This window comes from Hemibagrus wyckioides, linkage group LG19 (assembly GCF_019097595.1).
Source record: "Hemibagrus wyckioides isolate EC202008001 linkage group LG19, SWU_Hwy_1.0, whole genome shotgun sequence".
Lineage (NCBI taxonomy): Eukaryota > Metazoa > Chordata > Actinopteri > Siluriformes > Bagridae > Hemibagrus > Hemibagrus wyckioides.
Genome location: NC_080728.1, coordinates 23,008,782 through 23,028,014, shown reverse-complemented (window position 1 = coordinate 23,028,014; position 19,233 = coordinate 23,008,782). Strand labels below are relative to the sequence as shown.

The 19,233-nt window shown below is 43.0% G+C and overlaps 1 protein-coding gene across 1 annotated transcript; it reads right to left on the bottom strand.

Moving 5' to 3' along the window:
- Nucleotides 1-1,974: 1,974 nt before the first annotated feature.
- LOC131370108 (sialic acid-binding Ig-like lectin 14) lies at nucleotides 1,975-18,156 on the bottom strand. Its single transcript, XM_058417199.1, has 10 exons — nucleotides 18,021-18,156; nucleotides 9,046-9,113; nucleotides 8,606-8,962; nucleotides 8,180-8,503; nucleotides 7,851-8,108; nucleotides 3,281-3,565; nucleotides 3,091-3,190; nucleotides 2,936-2,954; nucleotides 2,739-2,817; nucleotides 1,975-2,640 (listed from the first exon to the last, which is right to left on the bottom strand). Exons 2-10 carry the CDS (start codon nucleotides 9,089-9,091, stop codon nucleotides 2,612-2,614), a joined length of 1,497 nt encoding a protein of 498 aa, XP_058273182.1. The 5' UTR covers nucleotides 9,092-9,113; nucleotides 18,021-18,156; the 3' UTR covers nucleotides 1,975-2,611.
- Between the last annotated feature and the right edge of the window lie 1,077 nt (nucleotides 18,157-19,233).

Below are 19,233 nucleotides of genomic sequence, written 5' to 3'. Positions count from 1 at the left end.
CAGAGACTTCATCACTTCTTCCCTACCTGACACCCTGGACCCGCTACAGTTCATGTGCCGTCCCAACCATTGATAGCATCCTGACGGGAAGTATCACAGCCTGGTTTGGGAACAGCACCAAACAGGACAGGCAAGCTCTCCAGAGGGTGGTGCGATCTGCCCAGCGTACCATCCGCACCGAGCTTCCTGACCTGGACACTATATACAGCAAGCGGTGCTTGACCAAGGCCAGGAAGATAATGAAGGACCTCAGCCATCCCAACAATGGAATGATTAGGAGCTTCTTCCCGCAGGCCATTCGGGCCCTCAGCCAGAACACCCAGTACCTGGACTTTCTAGACTTACCCCTCACATGAACATTACATTCTACCTCAGCTGATTGTTGCACACACAAATTGCACTACTTGTATACCCTGCACTACTCTGCACACACAATAACCACACTCACTATACAGCTTTGTGTGCATACTGCACCGACATTTTACATACCGTATTATTTATTGTCATTACATTTATATTTGACTTTTTCTATCTACATACATATATATATATACTATATATTATAGATGTTTATACATCCGTGAAAACAAAAACGCAGCAGTCTCTGTACTCACACCATGTAGTTCGCTGGAGTTGGATGTCATCCAGTTTATTATCCAGGGAGCAGACATTTGATAGCAGTATGGAGGGGAGTGCTGGCTGGCTAGGGTTTGTTTTTAGCCTAACGCGGACACCCACCCTATTGCCGCGCTTCCGCTTTCTCACGCACCGCTTCCGTTAACTCTTCTCCCGTCCACCAGCATCAGGCGACGCTGAGGGCTTGGGGCCTGGTCCCTGTAGCAAGCTGAGATCACGAAGCTTTCTCCGTAGGTCATCGTGCACATTGGCTGGTGCACGATTCCCATAAGCTGAAGCTAGAACTGTTAAATATAAGATCTCTTTCATCTAAAACATTATTAATGAACTGATTACTGATCAGGAGTTTAGTGTTCTTTGTTTAACAGAAACATGGATTAAACAAAAACGAGTACGTAGCATTAAATGAAGCTTGTCCGTCTGGTTATAGTTATATACATAAACCTCATCTAACAGGTAGAGGAGGAGGTGTCGCAGTTATTCATGATAATAAGATAGGTGCCATGTGGAAATATAGCAATAAATTCAACACATTTGAAATTCTTTATGCTAACTTAACATATGTAGCCACAAAAAATAAGTCTACCGAAGCAATTCCACTAATTGTTATTTATAGACCCCCAGGACCATATTCTGAATTCCTCAAAGACTTTAATATTCATTTTGATACGACCCTCTGAGAACCTCAGTTATGCTCATCCTAGATGCAGTTGGGGTTAATCAAAACATAATAGGAGCTAAGCCTGTTTTTTGATCTTGTCCTTGTTTTGGATTTGTCTGCCTATTATTAAAGTTAAGCAAAACCAACAATTATTGCTAAATACTTTTCACTATTCACTGTTCACACAGTGCCCAATTATGCATTTTAATAAGAAAGAAGATAAAAACAAACATGCCGTTTGGTATGTTATATTGCATAATAATAATTTTAAGAAATAATAGATTTTTCATGTATTGTGATTTTAGATTTAAATTTCACACACAGTCAAACCATTTAAAAAACCGATGTAATTATAACTATAATTTATAACTATCACTTTAATCATTTATACCCTTAATAATTATATACAAAAGGGTGGAATAATATATATCCAATACTGACACATATATTAATTTCAAGGCATTTAATGATACATTTTGTACACAAAGCAAATGATTTAAATAAACTCCAGTCAGCAACAAACTCCAGTCAGGTTCACAGTAGCACCACATCATTGCACATATCATTTTCAAGCACCAGGTGAAAAAAATTGTCCCCCAGGTCAAATTCCCTCAGAGGAAAAGAACTCCTTTGTTTTTGGCAAAACAGAATCTGAAAGTTCTCAACCAGGATTCAAGATGCAAGTGGAATGGCAATACAATCAGGCCTGAGAGAATCCTGACTTGTTCTCTATTATCTCTACTTCATCTCCTAATATTGGAAAATCTAAAACAATTACCTAAACAATAACAAAAGACAGCAACAGACTTACATTCTGAATGTCTTTTAAACGTCAGTAAACAGCAATGATCATTTGTAATAACAAACACAATGTAACAAAGGACTCTCAGGCAGGTTATATGTCCACATTCAAGTCATTTATTGGTACAAAATCAAATTTGTAAAAATGTTCCACATAAATACCTGCAAACACAATTCACCAGACAATCCAAAATATATGGTCAACTAGGCAGACAAGGTCAATAATCCAAACACTGGGGGTTAAATAAATTCAGAGATAAAGCAAGGAAGGGCAGGGTTATACACAGATAAAATTAAGAGAAATAAATTATATATTTAAATAATGAGAAAGGGAAACTATGGTCCATGTAGGACAAATGAAGACATCTTTCAATATTTGCAGAAGGACACCCTCTGGCAGTCTGGCAGGGTATTGTCTGGGGTGCATGTCATGCACAAAAAATATAAACATTTACAGCAATTAAACAATAAATAGACCAACAAATGAGCATGTATCTAGGTATCTGCCGCTTTTTAGACTATATTCTCCTGTAGTCTCATTTCTGAAACACAAAAGACATTTTATAATAAGTCATTTCTGACGTTCCATGCAGGTTAATTAAATAACGATGACCAGTGTCAATGAATGATGTGACATCACCTCTGTGAGTCGGCAAAATCTCATATGTGTTTGGAGCAGAAGGCTGAAGAGAAGTATAAATATTCCCACTTTTAAGAACCTTAAATAACAAACAGAACAATATCTTTTCATTATCATGTGGAACATCAACATCATACCTATTGTGCATATCACATATATCTATACCATGTAGGAATTTACTTCTATTTTAAACTCACCTTTATTTTTCCAAATAATCTGTAAAAGACATGTGTATTAAATATGTAATACAACAATATAATGTAGCTAACTTGACTGAATATAACTGAACCATCATATTTAGATCAGGTTTCAGTGCTAGAAATATTCCTAAAAATGATCACATGTGACTTACTGCTTTAATTTGTAGATGAGCAAACTAATAATGCCAATACACAGGAGGAGAACCACAGAAAGAGATAGAACCAGATAAGCTAATGTGGTATATCTGCATTCTGGGAGAAAACAACACATTTTAATAGATTTTGATTTATATTTTTAGAAAAAAAGTCATTTTTACAATATTTTTTGATATAGCTGCCTACCTGATTTGTTGGGATTAAACAGGTGAGTGTCGACGCCCAGCTTATTGATGCCAATACACTGCAGAGTGGGTGTGTCTATAAATGACTCATGCATGGTAATAAAACTTTTTAAACCTGTGTCAGTCACAGCCTCCTCTCGGATGGATGCACTCTCAGATGGCAGGACAGTTTGACCAGAGAGATGCCACACCAATTGAGGAGATGGATTCCCATGAGCCTCACAGGAACACATGATCAAACTGTGGGCGCTATTACAGCTGGAGGAGGGAGAGACCTGGGGAGCATCTGAGAGAGAGAGAGAGAGAGAGAGAGAGAGAGAGAGAGAAACACATTAAGAAACATCTACAGCAGAAACTGTTCATTTATGCATTAGCATCACAGGGCACCATTGTTCCATCAAGTCTGGCGATCAAAATGCAGGGCTTCTACAGCTGCCCTTCTCAGTTGTATGTTATGTTAGATTATATATATATTGTTAGAAGTCCTTTTAGCAGCTGGTATCGGCCCACCTCAAATAATCACAGGACAGTTTCTGAATCACCTGCAGTTTGCTTACCAAGCAAACAGGTCAGTGGATGCTGTGGTCAGCATGGGGCTGCACTACATCCTGCAACACCTTGACTGCCAAGGGGAAATATGCACGGATATTGTTTGTGGACTTCAGTTTAGCTTTTATTAAAATAATTCTGGAAATCCTCTCCTCCAAACTCCTACAGCTAACAGTATCCTCTGCAATATTTAAGTGGATCACTAGCTTCCTGAAAGGCAGGAAACAGCAGGTGGATGTGTCATCTCCTCACTGCTATTTTGCCTTTATACTAATGAATGCACCTCCAAGGGCCAGGCTGTTAAACTCCTAAAGTTTGCAGATGACACTATGCTCGTTGGACTCCAAGATTGCAATGAGTCTGTCTATCTGCAGAAGGTCGATCAGCTGGTACTATGTTGCAGTCAGAACAATCTGAAGCTGAACACTCTCACTATGGAAATAACAGTGGACTTTAAAAGAGACCCATCATTGTCATATGTAGAGACCTTTACGTTTTTGGAAACTATTTCCCAAAGCCTGAAGTGGGAGTCCAACATAAACCCCATCCTCAAAAAGGTTCGGCAAAGGATGTACTTTCTGTGCCAATTGAGGAGATATGGTCTGCCACAGTATCTGTTGGTACAGTTCTACAATGCAGCCACTGAATGTGTCCCATCCATCACTGTCTGGTTTGGTGCAGCCACAAAACAGGACAGGTACAGACTGCAGCAAACAGTAAAAACAGCTCTCCATGACTTGAACTCCACAAGAACAAGGAAATGGGCAGAAAAAATCAACTACTCTCATCTGGTAGGTGCTACAGAACATCATACCCCCAAATCACCCTCATAAACAGCTGACCAACATGTTCTTTTGTCAGCACATTTGCAACGCACACTTCAACTTTCGGCTACGTCACTTCTGTGTCGGTGGCCATCTTGGGGTTTCACTTCTGGGGTGTTGGCCATTATGTGGGCCTGCGCTATTTAAGTATGCCTCCAATGCATTGTTCTTTGCCAGATGGTCTTCTCAGTTAGCTTTGTGCTTCTGTGTTGTCATCTCACATTTCTTGCTGTTCCTGCTCCTGCACTGTCCAGCTTGACTGGTGCTTGTTGTTCCTGGTTCCTGATTCTGCCTGCTCTGTGACATTTCTGCCAGTTCCCTTTTTGCTGTTTTCTGCCTGCCCTGCATTACTCTGTCTGCTTGTGTACAGATTATTGGACTGTGTATTACCTAGATTTCTGCCTGCCTCACATTGCACTGTCAGATGGCATTAGGTTATGTAGATTGTGTATGATGTAGTTTCCACCGATTCTGTATTCTGCTGTCTTGCTCACTCATTGAGTATGTCCAGGAGATGCAGGACTGGAAAAAGAGTGAAAACATATGGAGGCCACCCTAAGGGAACATCAGCGGACTTACAACAGACCAGCCCATCCCTGAGAGTTTCAACTGGATGATAAGGTTCTACCATCTGGGGGAGGCCCTGTAGGAGCTCTAGAAGGCCAGGCTTATGGCTAATCTATGCAAGTGCCACCTGGGACTGATCGAGGAACAGTACCTGGAGTACCACATTGGCCGTGGCCTATTAAAACTACAAGAAAAAAAAGTGGCAGTCAAGTAGGTCAGTGAGTACCCATATCCCACAATGGAAAACAGGTATATGCCATTCTGCAATTTGCAATTTGTGTCTAACTTCTCCTCTCTAGCTTCTAGATCTCACAGGGCCCGCTGGACTAGGAGTGAAGGACCAGCAAAATGGAAAGAAAAAGGCAGAGATAAATTAATATAATGTACATCTATTGAAGAGATGTTAACTGACAAAACCTCAAACTTACTTAAGTACACTTTTTGAGTATCTGTACTTTACTTGAGTATCATTTTTTCTGGAAACTTGTTACTTTAACTTCACTACATTTGAAAGACAAATATTGTACTTTTTACTCCACTACATTTCTGTCAAGTTCATTGAGTAGAAAGTAGTTACGTTAATCAAAGGATGATTTTTTTAAGTTTGACCAGTACAATTTATAGATTAATAGTATGATTTCTCTCTACTAGTGATCTGTTAGACATAGTATCATTGTCACAAGTAATGGCTTGAAATATTTTGTTTTGATGGCAAATAAGCAGTGTTGCTGTTGGGCAGTTATACAGATACAGTTATACAGCTACAGTTATACAGATACAGTTATACAGCTACAGTTATACAGATACAGTTATACAGATACAGTTATACAGATACAGTTGTGTAGCTGGGTTTTAAAGCAGGTTGGATTTTTTTTTCTAATCAGTCTTGCATTTAGGTTTTGTAACATTCTAAAAGCTCTTAAGTATCTGTGATACTACAAACTGGTCAGTATATTCACAAGGTTGCTACAAAAGGTACAGTAAGTATTGCATACAACAATGCAACAATAATAAAACAATGTGTTGACATTTACTTTTTACTTTTGATACTTAAGTACTTTTAAAAACAAGTACTTTTGTACTTTTACTTAAGTAAAAATCTGTCTTTACAACTTTTGACCAGTTTTATCTGTACTTTTACTCAAGTAAGTAAGTTGTGTACTTTGTCCACCTCTGGGATCCATTGAATTTTTGGACTAAGCTGTATGTACAAAAAGATCAGAGTGGACTGAACAAGTAATGTCTTTATGCAGCAATAAATCAATATATTTTGAGGCACATTAATTCCTTCATTAATTCATTGATCAACTTCCCTTATGATTTTCCTGTTTAGGGTTGTGGAGACAACAGGCTGCAGAGGTTAGCTCAGACTTCTCTATTCCCAACTACAGTTTCCAGCGCTTCCTGTAGTATCCCCAAATATTTCCAACACTACTGTGAGATAAAGTATCTCTCGAATGTCCAGAGACTGCCCCCAGGAGCTCTGTCCATTGGAAAGTACCTGATACAGCTCTTGTGGAGAAAATCAGAGAAAATGGCTTTGATTTAACACAGAGAATCCACACACAACTCTCACTGTGTTCATAGAAATGATTAATTTTATGAAGTGACCAAGTTACCCTGGTTATCTTGTAGTACCTCCCACAACAGATGTCAAAGTATACAAACACAGGCCTTCTACAAATTCACAAAAGATTACCTTACTCCTGTGACCCCTCACACAAAGCTATACAGGTACACCTACATTCAACTAGTAGTTTTCACTACAGAACCCTGGCATAGACTTTTCCTGAAGACCAAAACCACTGCACGAGATCTGCTTGAACCATTGAAGACGCATGTGACTGCAACCTTGTACAGTGACTTCAACATTTCTGGCTGAATCTATTTCATCCCTGTTACTTTGTTATTATGAAAGTTTCTAAACACTATGCAACCTCGGCAACAGAGATGGACTCTAAAACACTAGATATTTCACACAGGGTCTTCTGAAGGGCAAATAGGTCCAGTGGTTTACACACCTAAACTGAGCTCCTAAAAGTGCATTTACAAATATTCAATACTATTCCCAGTGGAGGCTAACACTTCTCCTACACTAGCTTAGCAAAGCTTGTGCATGGTCCAGGAATCCTCTCTAGAGGCAATGAACTCAATCTTCCCAGCACCCTGTGATGCACTGCAATTATGCTCCATCTATACCCATGCTTGTTCCTATATTGCTTGTACTGTAGTTGCATCAGATAAATGTCAGTTATGTATGAAAACCTTATTTTGTTGTATTATTACTATTATTTTTTTGTCAGTAACTTTTTATGAATGTTGTTTTCCTTGCCTTATATTACCTTACTTCCTGAAAAATTATTTCACACACACCCCAACACCCCCTTTGTCTGTCCCCTCCTCTTAGATCTAATGTCCATGGGTGGCCATAACTATCTGGATGATATTGCGATGAGGTTCACCAAGGTACCATAAATGACTTCAACATGAGAAGCATTTGATGCATGAAAATGGTCTGGGACACTGAGTGCAGAATAAAATGCACCTTTACAAGCAAGTTAAACCAGTTAAAAGGCAAGCGCCATGTATCCACCCTTTGACCAGCTTACAAGAACACAGATCTGTACTCACACTGAACATCCAGGAATACAGATGACTTCTGATCTCCATGGGGATTTTGAGCTCTACAGTAGTACACACCACTCTGTGTAGAAACAATCTTGCTGATTGTAAGTTGGTTTCCGGTTCCTATCTGCTCTCCGTTCTCTCTGTACCAGATGTAGTCCAGCACTGCTGGGTTTGCATCACTGCTGCAACTCAGAGACACTGAACTGCCCAAAAGCACTGAAGCAGATGGAGACACTGATACTGATGTGTTTCTAGGACCATCTGAAGGAGGAGGAACAGGATTTAGAAGTTTCCATATTTCCATCATTAAAGATTACTTAATATGCACTTACACAGAACATGTAGAGTGCGAGAGCTCTGTGCTGATTTGTTCTGGTTCTGGAGCTGGTAGGTGGTGGTGCAGGTGAAAGTGAGTCCATGATGCAGGTGAGTAGCTTTGAAGTTCAGCTGAGAGGAGCTGAATTTGTTGTTGTGTTTCTGCATTTGTCTCCGCTCCTCAGGCAGGAAGTTCCATGTAAAAATAGGGGGGTTGAAGGGACACGGAGAACGAGCAGAGCAAACAAGACTCACTGAAGTTCCCTCCACCACCTCATTCTGTTCCTCCACCTCCCCCTGATCCTCCTTATACAGTGTTATTGAGGGGCTGATTGGAGATGCTGGGATAAACACACAGTATCACATTAGAAATGAGTTTTAAATGTGTTCCAGTGCATCATTAGTGTAATTACAAACTTGATGTACTGTGCTGCAGCTCTCACCTCTGACATTTAAATAAAAAGAAGAAGGATAAATATATTTTAGATTTCCAGACACTATTCTAAAGTAATATTCTCCACTGTCACTTTCACTGATGTTGTAGAAGATGGTGGTGCAGTTTTTCCTCTGGAGGTCTCCTATAATTTTGCCATCAATCTTGTTGTCTTCTGTAGTTTTGGAAGAAAAGACTTTGTGTTTTGCCAAACTGTCACCTTTATACCAGACTCCTCTAGGACTGTATTGAAGTTCTTCATCATATTGTTCTTTAAAATCAAAATTGCAGGGGATGAGAACACAGAGGCCTTTCAGGGCTTCTATACTTTCTGGAAGATTGATGAAGAATTCTCTACACAAAACAGCTGCAAACACACACACATCGCAAAGTATTATTATAACAAATAATCTTTTATTCTAAAAATGCACACATAAATCATTCACAAACCTTGAAACAGAAAACAGGCAAATGCAAATTTCTCTGAAGATTTCATATCTTGGGTCAGAAACGATCACCTAAAATAAAAAGTAATGCACACACACACACACACACACACAAAGAGGGGTAAAATAACACAGCTTTCAAGTTAAACAGTCGACTGATAAGAACAGAAAGGATTTTTAATGATGCTACTTAACAGCTACTAATCTGCTGCAGTGCATCCATACATTCTTTTCCACTTTGTGGATTGATGCCTTGAAAAGGCTTGTGCACTTACAGCCAGTGTATGTCACCAGAACCATAATGCTCCCAGTATATCAGATGATCATACAAACAGCAAACCTAATAACCCCCACGAAGTTACAAAACAGATTAATGCTGAGTTCACACTACACAATTTTAGCCCTGATTTTCAGCTGCTGATAAGTTTTGCAAAATCACAGACAAATACCCAAAATCAAGGACAATCGGAGATGAGTGATTGCGCAGTGTGAATTACCAAAGCCGCAATCTGACTGAGTCGCAGATGAGTCGCCGATGCCTGTTAAATATCTGCCATGCTAAATATCTGGACCTGTCGGCGGCTCAAAATCCTGCATTGTTAAAGGAGTTCTGACTGAAAAATACCTCAGCCATGACCTACAGCCAATGAGAGAGCAGGTGTAATGACCAGTCTTTCCACCCAAAGCGGGGCTCGAACCCAGAGCTCCATGGTCACCAGATGCACCTACACACCATGGAGTCAGACCCATACATGGGATTCAAATAAAGCACTGCTTTAATAACATAAAACTACAACAGGTTACATATGTAACCTGGTTCCCTGAGAAGGGAATGTTGCGTCATGACTGACGCTATGGGAACACTTTGTCGAAGAAGTGTATCTGAAGCTCCATGTCCACACATGCCAATTCATTGGATTGGATAGGACACGTGATGGGCATTAGAGAATTTATGTCACATCCATTCAGCTTGCCTTTTGTCTAAATGAAGCGCGAGAGGATGCTTGGGGTGTGGCCAGCGATGCAGCGTCTCGTTTATAACCAGCGTCCAGGTTATAAAACCTGATGTGTGCAGATAGGACCAGCCTGCCGCAGCACAAATCTTCTGGAGGTTAACATCCCTAGCCAAGGCACTGGATGAGGTGATACCCCTAGTGGAGTGAGCCCTAACCCTTAGAGGTGAAGCAATACCATGCGCCTCATAGGCCTGGGTAATGGCCTCTACCACCCAGTGTGCCAAGCACTGCTTGGAGACCGGATTAGCCTTTTTCTGGCTTCCTAAGCAAACAAACATGGAGAGGGACTTACCCCACGAGCTGGAGTGGTGGACATAAGTCTTAAGGGCTCTGACTGGGCAGAGCAAGTGCAAACTCTCCTGTTTGGCCGAGTCAAGACAAAAGGCCTGCAGCATGACTGGACGACCGGCCATCATGGGCACCGTCAGGACATATCCAGCCCTGGGGTGCAAGATAGCCTTGGACATGCCGGGGCAAACTCCAGGCAGGCGGTGGCAACCGATAAACCATGCAGATCCCCTACCCTAAGGGAGGCTAAGGCTAAAAGCAGAGCCATCTTAAGGGACAGAAACTTCTCTGAGGCTGACTCCATGGAACTCCAGGAACTTCTTGTGTTCTGGCTGAATACCTATATGAAAATAGGCATCCTTGAGGTCTACCGTCACAAACCAGTCCTTTGACCTGATCTATGATGTGATCAGTTTTATAGTGAACATCTTGAACCTGAATGTCATTAGGGCAGAGTTCAGAGCCCGCAGGTCCAAAATTGGACGCAGCCCCCCGTCTCTCTTGGGAATGACAAATACTGGCTGTAAAAGCCCGAGTCTCAATCTGGAAGGGGAACATCTTCTATGGCCACTTTTCTCAGAAAAGAGAGAAGTTCCTCTTGGAGGAACGTAGTTTGGTGTGTGCCAATGATTGTGGGCAACACTGCCTGAAATGGAAGAAGACGGGTGGCGAACTGGATCCTGTACCCTTTCCCTACGTTATCTAGGACCCACTGAGAGACAACTGGCAGTCGTTTCCATGCTGCCAGGCTGTCTGAAAGAGGTGTCATGTTGTCCCCCCCCGGTATCCCAAAACAGTCAGGTCAGGTCTCGCCTAATGGGCCTGGGCCTGCAAAACCACCAGGGTGTGCAGGGATGCACCAGCTTGGACCACTGCCATGTAGGCCTTCCCCCCAAGGGAATGCCAGTGATGTAGGGGAGAGATAGCTCGCAAGCGTCTCTTCCACCTTGTGCATAACCATGTTCATCCAGCCCCATAATGGCTGAATAATTAGAGGAGGCTGGGGAAAAAATTGAGGAGCTCCTCAAATGCCACTGATTGTGGTGGCAAATCGACAGAGGAATTCCTCAGGAGTTTCCAAGATGGCGGCGCGGCAGTAGCACGCAGCGGCCACTCCGGAACCAAAATGGTGCTTTCTTTTTGTTTTAGCACTAAACTTAAAGTGCATGGACGCCAAAGACAGTGGTGTTCATGTATACGACCGCCAGACGATATTACGGTACAGAAATCATGCAGTTACTAACTTGCATGATGAACTACTCTGCAAACTTCGCGAACTCGGCTTGCTGCGAAGTCCAGGCCTTCAATCCTCGGCGTCGCCTGATGCCGGTGGCCGGGAGAGAGGACGTCGCAAGCGTTGTTCGAGGAAGCGGAAGCGCGGTAAAAGAGTGGGTGTCCGTGCTAGGCTAACAACCAACCCTAGCCGGCCGGCACTCCCTTCCATCATCTTGTCCAACGTCTGCTCACTGGATAATAAACTGGACTACATCCGACTCCAGCAAACTACACGGTGTGAGTTCAGAGACTGCTGCGTCTTTGTTTTCACGGAGACGTGGCTCAGCGACAGAGTTCCGGACGCCGCCATTCAGCTAGCCGGACTAACCGTGTTTCGTGCCGACAGGAATGCAGCTCTGTGCAGTAAGACTCGCGGTGGTGGCGTGTGTGTTTACATCAACACGGAATGGTGTAAGGACTCTGTGTCTAACTACTGCTCATCGGTAGTGGAGTTTGTAACTGTTAGATGCAGACCTTTTTATTTACCCCAGGAATTCACCACTACTCTCATTATCGGAGTGTACATTCCACCCAGCGCTAATGCTAAGGAGGCTCTGTGTGAGCTGTACGGAGCTATTAGCGAGCTGCAGAATGTTCACCCCGACTGACTGTTTATCATCGCCGGAGATTTCAATCATGCAAATCTCAGAACAGTGCTCCCTAAATTCCATCAGCATGTGGACTTTCCTACGAGAGGGGCGAACACGCTGGATGTTGTTTATTCAAACATTCCCGGCGCGTATCGTGCGGAGCCCCGCCCCCACCTCGGCTACTCAGACCACATCTCTGTTATGTTGATTCCAGCATACAGACCACTCGTCAGACCGCTCTAAACCGGTTCTGAAACAGGTTAAAACCTGGCCAGCAGGAGCCATCTCTGCTCTTCAGGACTGTTTTGAGTGCACTGACTGGGACATGTTTAGGGAGGCTGCAACCAACGGCGACTCTATTGACTTGGAGGAATACACGGCATCAGTGACCGGCTACATCGGGAAATGCATCAATGACGTGACCGTCTCCAAGACCATCACAACACGCTCCAACCAGAAGCCGTGGATGACTGCGAAAGTGCGTGCTCTCCTGAAATCGAGAGACTCTGCCTTCAGATCGGGGGACAGGGCGGCCTTAAAAACAGCAAGGGCCAAACTGTCCCGAGCCATCAGAGAGGCGAAGTGTGCACACGCCCAGAGAATCCACGGCCACTTCCAGAACAGCAGAGACTCCCGGCGCATGTGGCAGGGCATTCAGGCGATCACCAACTACAGGACAACTTCACCTGCCTGTGACAGTGACGCCTCCCTTCCAGATGCGCTGAACGACTTCTACGCTCGGTTTGAGGCACAGAACAACACAACAGCGAGGAAGACCATCCCTCCTCCTAATGACCCAGTGCTCTGTCTCACCACGGCTGATGTGAGGAGAACTCTATACAGAGTTAACCCATGGAAGTCCGCTGGACCAGACAACATTCCTGGCAGAGTTCTCAGGGAGTGTGCGGAGCAGCTAGCAGATGTCTTCACTGACATCTTCAACATCTCGCTGAGCAGCTCCTTCATCCCTACGTGCCTCAAGACAACGACCATCGTCCCTGTGCCAAAGAAGTCCACGGTTTCCTGCCTCAATGACTACCGTCCCGTTGCACTCACACCAATCGTGATGAAATGCTTCGAGAGGCTCGTCATGAGGCACATCAAGTCACAGCTACCACCCTCGCTGGACCCTTTGCAGTTTGCGTATCGTCCTAACCGCTCCACGGAAGACGCCATCACCACAACCCTCCATCTGGCCCTCACACACCTGGACTGCAAAGACTCCTACGTTCGAATGCTGTTCATAGATTTCAGTTCAGCATTCAACGCAATCATCCCTCAGCAGCTGGTTAAGAAGCTGAGTCTCCTGGGCCTGAACACCTCTCTCTGCAACTGGATCCTGGATTTCCTGACTGGGAGACCTCAGTCAGTCCGGATCGGGAGCAGTATCTCCAGCACCACCACACTGAGCACTGGAGCACCTCAGGGCTGTGTGCTCAGTCCATTGCTGTTCACTCTGCTGACTCACGACTGTGCAGCAATGCACAGATCCAACCACATCGTCAAGTTCTCCGATGACACGACCGTGGTGGGTCTCATCAGTAAGAACGACGAGTCAGCATACAGAGAGGAGGTGCAACATCTAACAGCATAGTGTAGAGCCAACAACCTCTCCCTGAACGTCGACAAGACCAAAGAGATGGTTGTTGACTTCAGGAGAGCACAGAGTGACCATTCTCCGCTGTCCATCGACGGATCCTCGGTGGAGATCGTCAAGAGCATCAAATTCCTTGGTGTCCATCTGGCGGAGAACTTCACCTGGTCACTCAACACCAGCTCCATCACCAAGAAAGCCCAGCAGTGCTTCTACTTCCTGAGGAGGCTAAGGAAAGCCCATCTCCCTTCCCCCATCCTGACTGTGTTCTACAGAGGGACCATCGAGAGCATCCTGAGCAGCTGCATCACTGCCTGGTTTGGGAACTGCACCGTCTCAGATCACAAGACCCTTCAGAGGATAGTGAGGACAGCTGAGAAGATCATCAGAGTCTCTCTCCCCTCTATCACAGACATTTACACCGCACGCTGCATCCGCAAAGCCATCAGCATTGTGGCTGACCCCACACACCCCTCACACACACTCTTACACACCCCACACACCCCTCACACACACTCTTACACACCCCACACACCCCTCACACACACTCTTACACACCCCACACACCCCTCACACACACTCTTACACACCCCACACACCCCTCACACACACTCTTACACACCCCACACACCCCTCACACACACTCTTACACACCCCACACACCCCTCACACACTCTTACACACCCCTCACACACACTCTTCACCCTCCTGCCATCTGGAAAGAGGTACCGGGCCCTCACAACCAGACTGTGTAACAGTTTCTTTCCTCAAGCCATTAGGCTCCTCAACACCCGGGACTGAACTGTTCTACACTCTCTCTCACACACACACACACACACACACACACATTCTCACTCAGGACTGAACTGTATATTAACTCTCTGTCTCTCTCACACACAGATACACACACTCTCTCTTGACTGTGTGGACACAAACACACACACACATAATTTATACTGTTCATTACTTACTGCACTCCCTCTACCTGTCATCCGCTGCTATAGTTATATTTATGTTTATTCTATTTGCACTACCTCAACCGCTGCTGTGTATTTTTGCACAATATTTTTGCACAATACTTTTCTTTCTACATCATTTCACTTTATCTATTTTATTTCACTTACATTCCAGTACACGTTCTTTTATTTCCTTTCAGCGCTAAGTGTCCTGTGTTCTTTTGTGTTGTCTTTATTGTATTTATTGTCTTTTTTGCACTGTCTTGTCTATGCTCTGTTTGCACCTAGCTGCACACTGTGCACTTTACGTGGCTAAGACAAACTTCTGTCCTAGCTCTGTGGTGTTGTTTGTTGTTTTGTATTGTACTAGTAGTTGTATGTTTATGTAGCACCAGGTCCTGGAGAAACGTTGTTTCATTTCACTCTGTACTGCGCCAGCTGTATGTGGTTGAAATGACAATAAAAGCTTCTTGAATCTTGAATCTCTCACTGCCGATGTCGAGCTCCTCAGAGCTCAATGAGGATAAAGACATATTCGCTTCCGGGTCGGCAGAAATCACATTGTGAGCTCCTGGAGCCAAAATGTGGACATTGGAGTCAGGAAATGAAATGAAACAGCCTTTATTTGTCACATATACATTACAGCACAGTGAAATTCTTTCTTCGCATATCCCATCCTTGGAGGTTGGGGTCAGAGCGCAGGGTCAGCCATGATACAGCGCCCCTGGAGCAGAGAGGGTTAAGGGCCTTGCTCAAGGGCCCAACAGTGGCAACTTGGCGGTGCTGGGGCTTGAACCCCTGATCTTCCGGTCAACGACCCAGAGCCTTAACCACTTGAGCCACCACTGCCCAAGAGAGAGGACAAGAGGAAGGGAAAGACCCGCCTCTTGTTCCAATTTCACTAAATCAACCTACAAAGTGCAGAAGCATGGCCAGTAAATAATGCCAAATGGGATCTGAGTTTTCGAGGAGGAAATCTCCCACAATGCACTCAGCCATATCACTCGAGAGCAAAACCACACAAAAAGAAAAAAAAATATTTCACACCTATTAAAAATTCTTAAACACCATACCTGCAGACAGACAATTGACACATACAGTGTTGCGCTTCCTAAAAACAAAAAAAGCTGAATGGATGTGACGTAGATGCCCTTACCTTAAAACTGGACTTTAAAACAAACGGACAGTTCGGGGAGGAGTTATAGACCACAATATCAGCAAGCATGGCTTCAGTTAAAGCACAATATTTTAGTTTGATAGAGTTTAGAGGTTTTTATCAGAAAAAAATGTCTTGGTTATATCAGAATAAATAAATTTTGCAGTGTCCTTGTTTGATTTTATAGAATGCACAATCCTTGTTCCCCACGTCTTCTTAACAATTACCTGCCCCATAATCTTTTTTTCTTTATTTTCTTCCTATTGCTGCAAATCAGTGCACTGATCATTTGGCTCGCAAACTTTTTGCGGGGTTCAATTATCAGTCTCGCGCAAGAACTCTGATCTCACGTGTGATCTTGCGTTATTTCCTTATTATTTCTGGCGTACATTCGGTTGTGAAACACAGTTTGCGGACCAGACAGAGTTGTGGGCGATTCTTCCTATTGTGAAGTCATGCAGTGTGAAACCTCCTGTCTCCGATCCACCTTACAGTGTGAACACAGAGACTGAATGCTAACACAGATAGCGGTGCAGTGTGAACACAGAGACTGAATGCTAACACAGATAGCGGTGCAGTGTGAACACAGAGACTGAATGCTAACACAGATAGCGGTGCAGTGTGAACACAGAGACTGAATGCTAACACAGATAGCGGTGCAGTGTGAACACAGAGACTGAATGCTAACACAGATAGCGGTGCAGTGTGAACACAGAGACTGAATGCTAACACAGATAGCGGTGCAGTGTGAACACAGAGACTGAATGCTAACACAGATAGCGGTGCAGTGTGAACACAGAGACTGAATGCTAACACAGATAGTGGTGCAGTGTGAACACAGAGACTGAATGCTAACACAGATAGCGGTGCAGTGTGAACACAGAGACTGAATGCTAACACAGATAGTGGTGCAGTGTGAACACAGAGACTGAATGCTAACACAGATAGCGGTGCAGTGTGAACACAGAGACTGAATGCTAACACAGATAGTGGTGCAGTGTGAACACAGAGACTGAATGCTAACACAGATAGCGGTGCAGTGTGAACACAGACTGAATGCTAACACAGATAGCGGTGCAGTGTGAACACAGAGACTGAATGCTAACACAGATAGCGGTGCAGTGTGAACACAGACTGAATGCTAACACAGATAGCGGTGCAGTGTGAACACAGAGACTGAATGCTAACACAGATAGCGGTGCAGTGTGAACACAGAGACTGAATGCTAACACAGATAGTGGTGCAGTGTGAACACAGACTGAATGCTAACACAGATAGCGGTGCAGTGTGAACACAACAGTGATCCAGTAACTCTGAAAATGCAGTGTGAACTCGGCATAAATAAACCCTACAGATTTTAGGGTTACTGGAGTCCTGGTTGTGATGCCTGCAATCAAGCATTAGATGACACCACTTGCAGGTGCAACGCTAGTTTGATGGCCAGCATGTGAAGGACACTCTTGCAATCCACTTACCAGCATCTGTCTGAACACTGGGGTGAAATCAGAACTTTGGATCTTGGGCCTTTAAGGTGGCAGAGCACCAAAAGTGTGCCCAAGGTTGCTACTGAATACTTAAAAATAAGGCCTGGATTGTGTTAGTAAAAAGATTATATTGTGCTTGCTAATTCTGAAGGGAATCAGAATGTTCTAGAGTGCACAGACCTGATCATAAAAACCCATTTGACTGAGAGCACTGAATAATATGAAAACTAGTGTTGCTAAATAGTTTGAGGGCGGTTTAAGAGACACAAGATTTCCAATGAAACATATTTTATATTCATATTTTAATAGTGTATCTCCTACATTGGTTACTGAAATACACCGTTAACCAAATGAAGTACCTTATTTCTATTGATACACACTTCACCTGTTATATTTCTAGACTTTGATCAGAAATATATTCATATTTTATAAACTTGGATGAACTTTGCATTGAAATTTACTTTGCACAGCGATTATATGATTATTAATAAATCAACAACAACCTATAATTTAAAAGTAACTCTAAGTCAAAGGTGAAGACACATTCTGAGAAAAATGAACACACACCTGGATAAAATCTCACACATTCACTTACATTTAAGAGAATAATTCTTACTTACTCAGTCGAGGAAACCCTTTGGTACTTTACTAATATACTGTACACATGCGATGTTGTAATTTCTGTACTGTATCACTTGTAGAAATCTGTATTCTGGTAACGTTTCACGCTCTCCGTTAGCCACGTCCCCCTGACTGTTAATCACACCAGTGTCTAGTGTGACTCTGTGCTTTGTTTTGTAAGTCTGTGAATGAATACGTCTTTGTTAGTGTGTCCTGTGTGTTTGTGAGGTCTTTGTTGCTGCATCTTTGCTTTTCCCCTACATTCCCTATACATATACATATATTTATTCACCTGGGTTACTGACATAATAATATATTATATAATTATATAACACAGGTAATCTACAGTAGATTATAGATGTCACACACTGTATGGTTATCTCTGTGACAAAAAGATGTCCATTTAAACATAAATATGAATTTGAGTCAACTCTGAAAATCATCACCCACTCATACTGTAATTTTTTTAATTAATTTTAAAGCAGAAATTATTATATATTATAATATACATCACAGCCGCAATTCTCTACACCATAGTCTGCTGGGTGGGAGGCAGTACAGATCAGGACAGGAAGAGACTGAACTGACTGGTTAGGAGAGCCAGCTCTGTCCTGGGCTGCCCACTGGACCTGGTGGAGGAGGTGGGTGAGAGGAGGATGTTAGCCAAGCTGAGATCTATTATGAACAACACCTCTCACCCCCTGTATGGGACTGTGGAGCTCCTGTGTAGCTCCTTCAGCAGCAGACTGCTACACCCCCAGTGTAGGAAGGAGCGCTACCTCAGGTCATTCATACCAGCGGCGGTCAGACTTTACAACACCACATTACAGTGATGTTCCAATGTGCAATATTTTATAATTTTATATAATTTTACTTTCTTTTACTATTTGTATTGCTATTAGTGTATTACTATTTGTCTTTTTTAAATTTCTTTCTTTCCTTCACATTCTTTCTTTCTATTTTTAGGCTAAATAATTGCATGTTAACTGTCTGTTGAACTGCTGTGATCTATCTATCTATCTATCTATCTATCTATCTATCTATCTATCTATCTATCTATCTATCTATCTATCTATCTTAATGTGTCTGAAAAAACATTCCAATTTTAACAAAATGATTCATTTAATTAATAATTGATTACATTTTATGTTTTTATTATGTGTTGGTGATTAGTGTGTGTTTTGTTTGTGTTTATGTGTGTGTGTTCTGTGT

Coding starts and splice junctions, on each gene's coding strand:
- LOC131370108 (XM_058417199.1), bottom strand. CDS start 9,091: ATGAAATCTTCAGAGAAATTTGCATTTGCCTGTTTTCTGTTTCAAG. Junction 8,963..9,045: donor TGCCTGTTTTCTGTTTCAAG/GTTTGTGAATGA, acceptor GTGTGTTTGCAG/CTGTTTTGTGTAGAGAATTC. Junction 8,109..8,179: donor TCGCACTCTACATGTTCTGT/GTAAGTGCATAT, acceptor CTCCTCCTTCAG/ATGGTCCTAGAAACACATCA.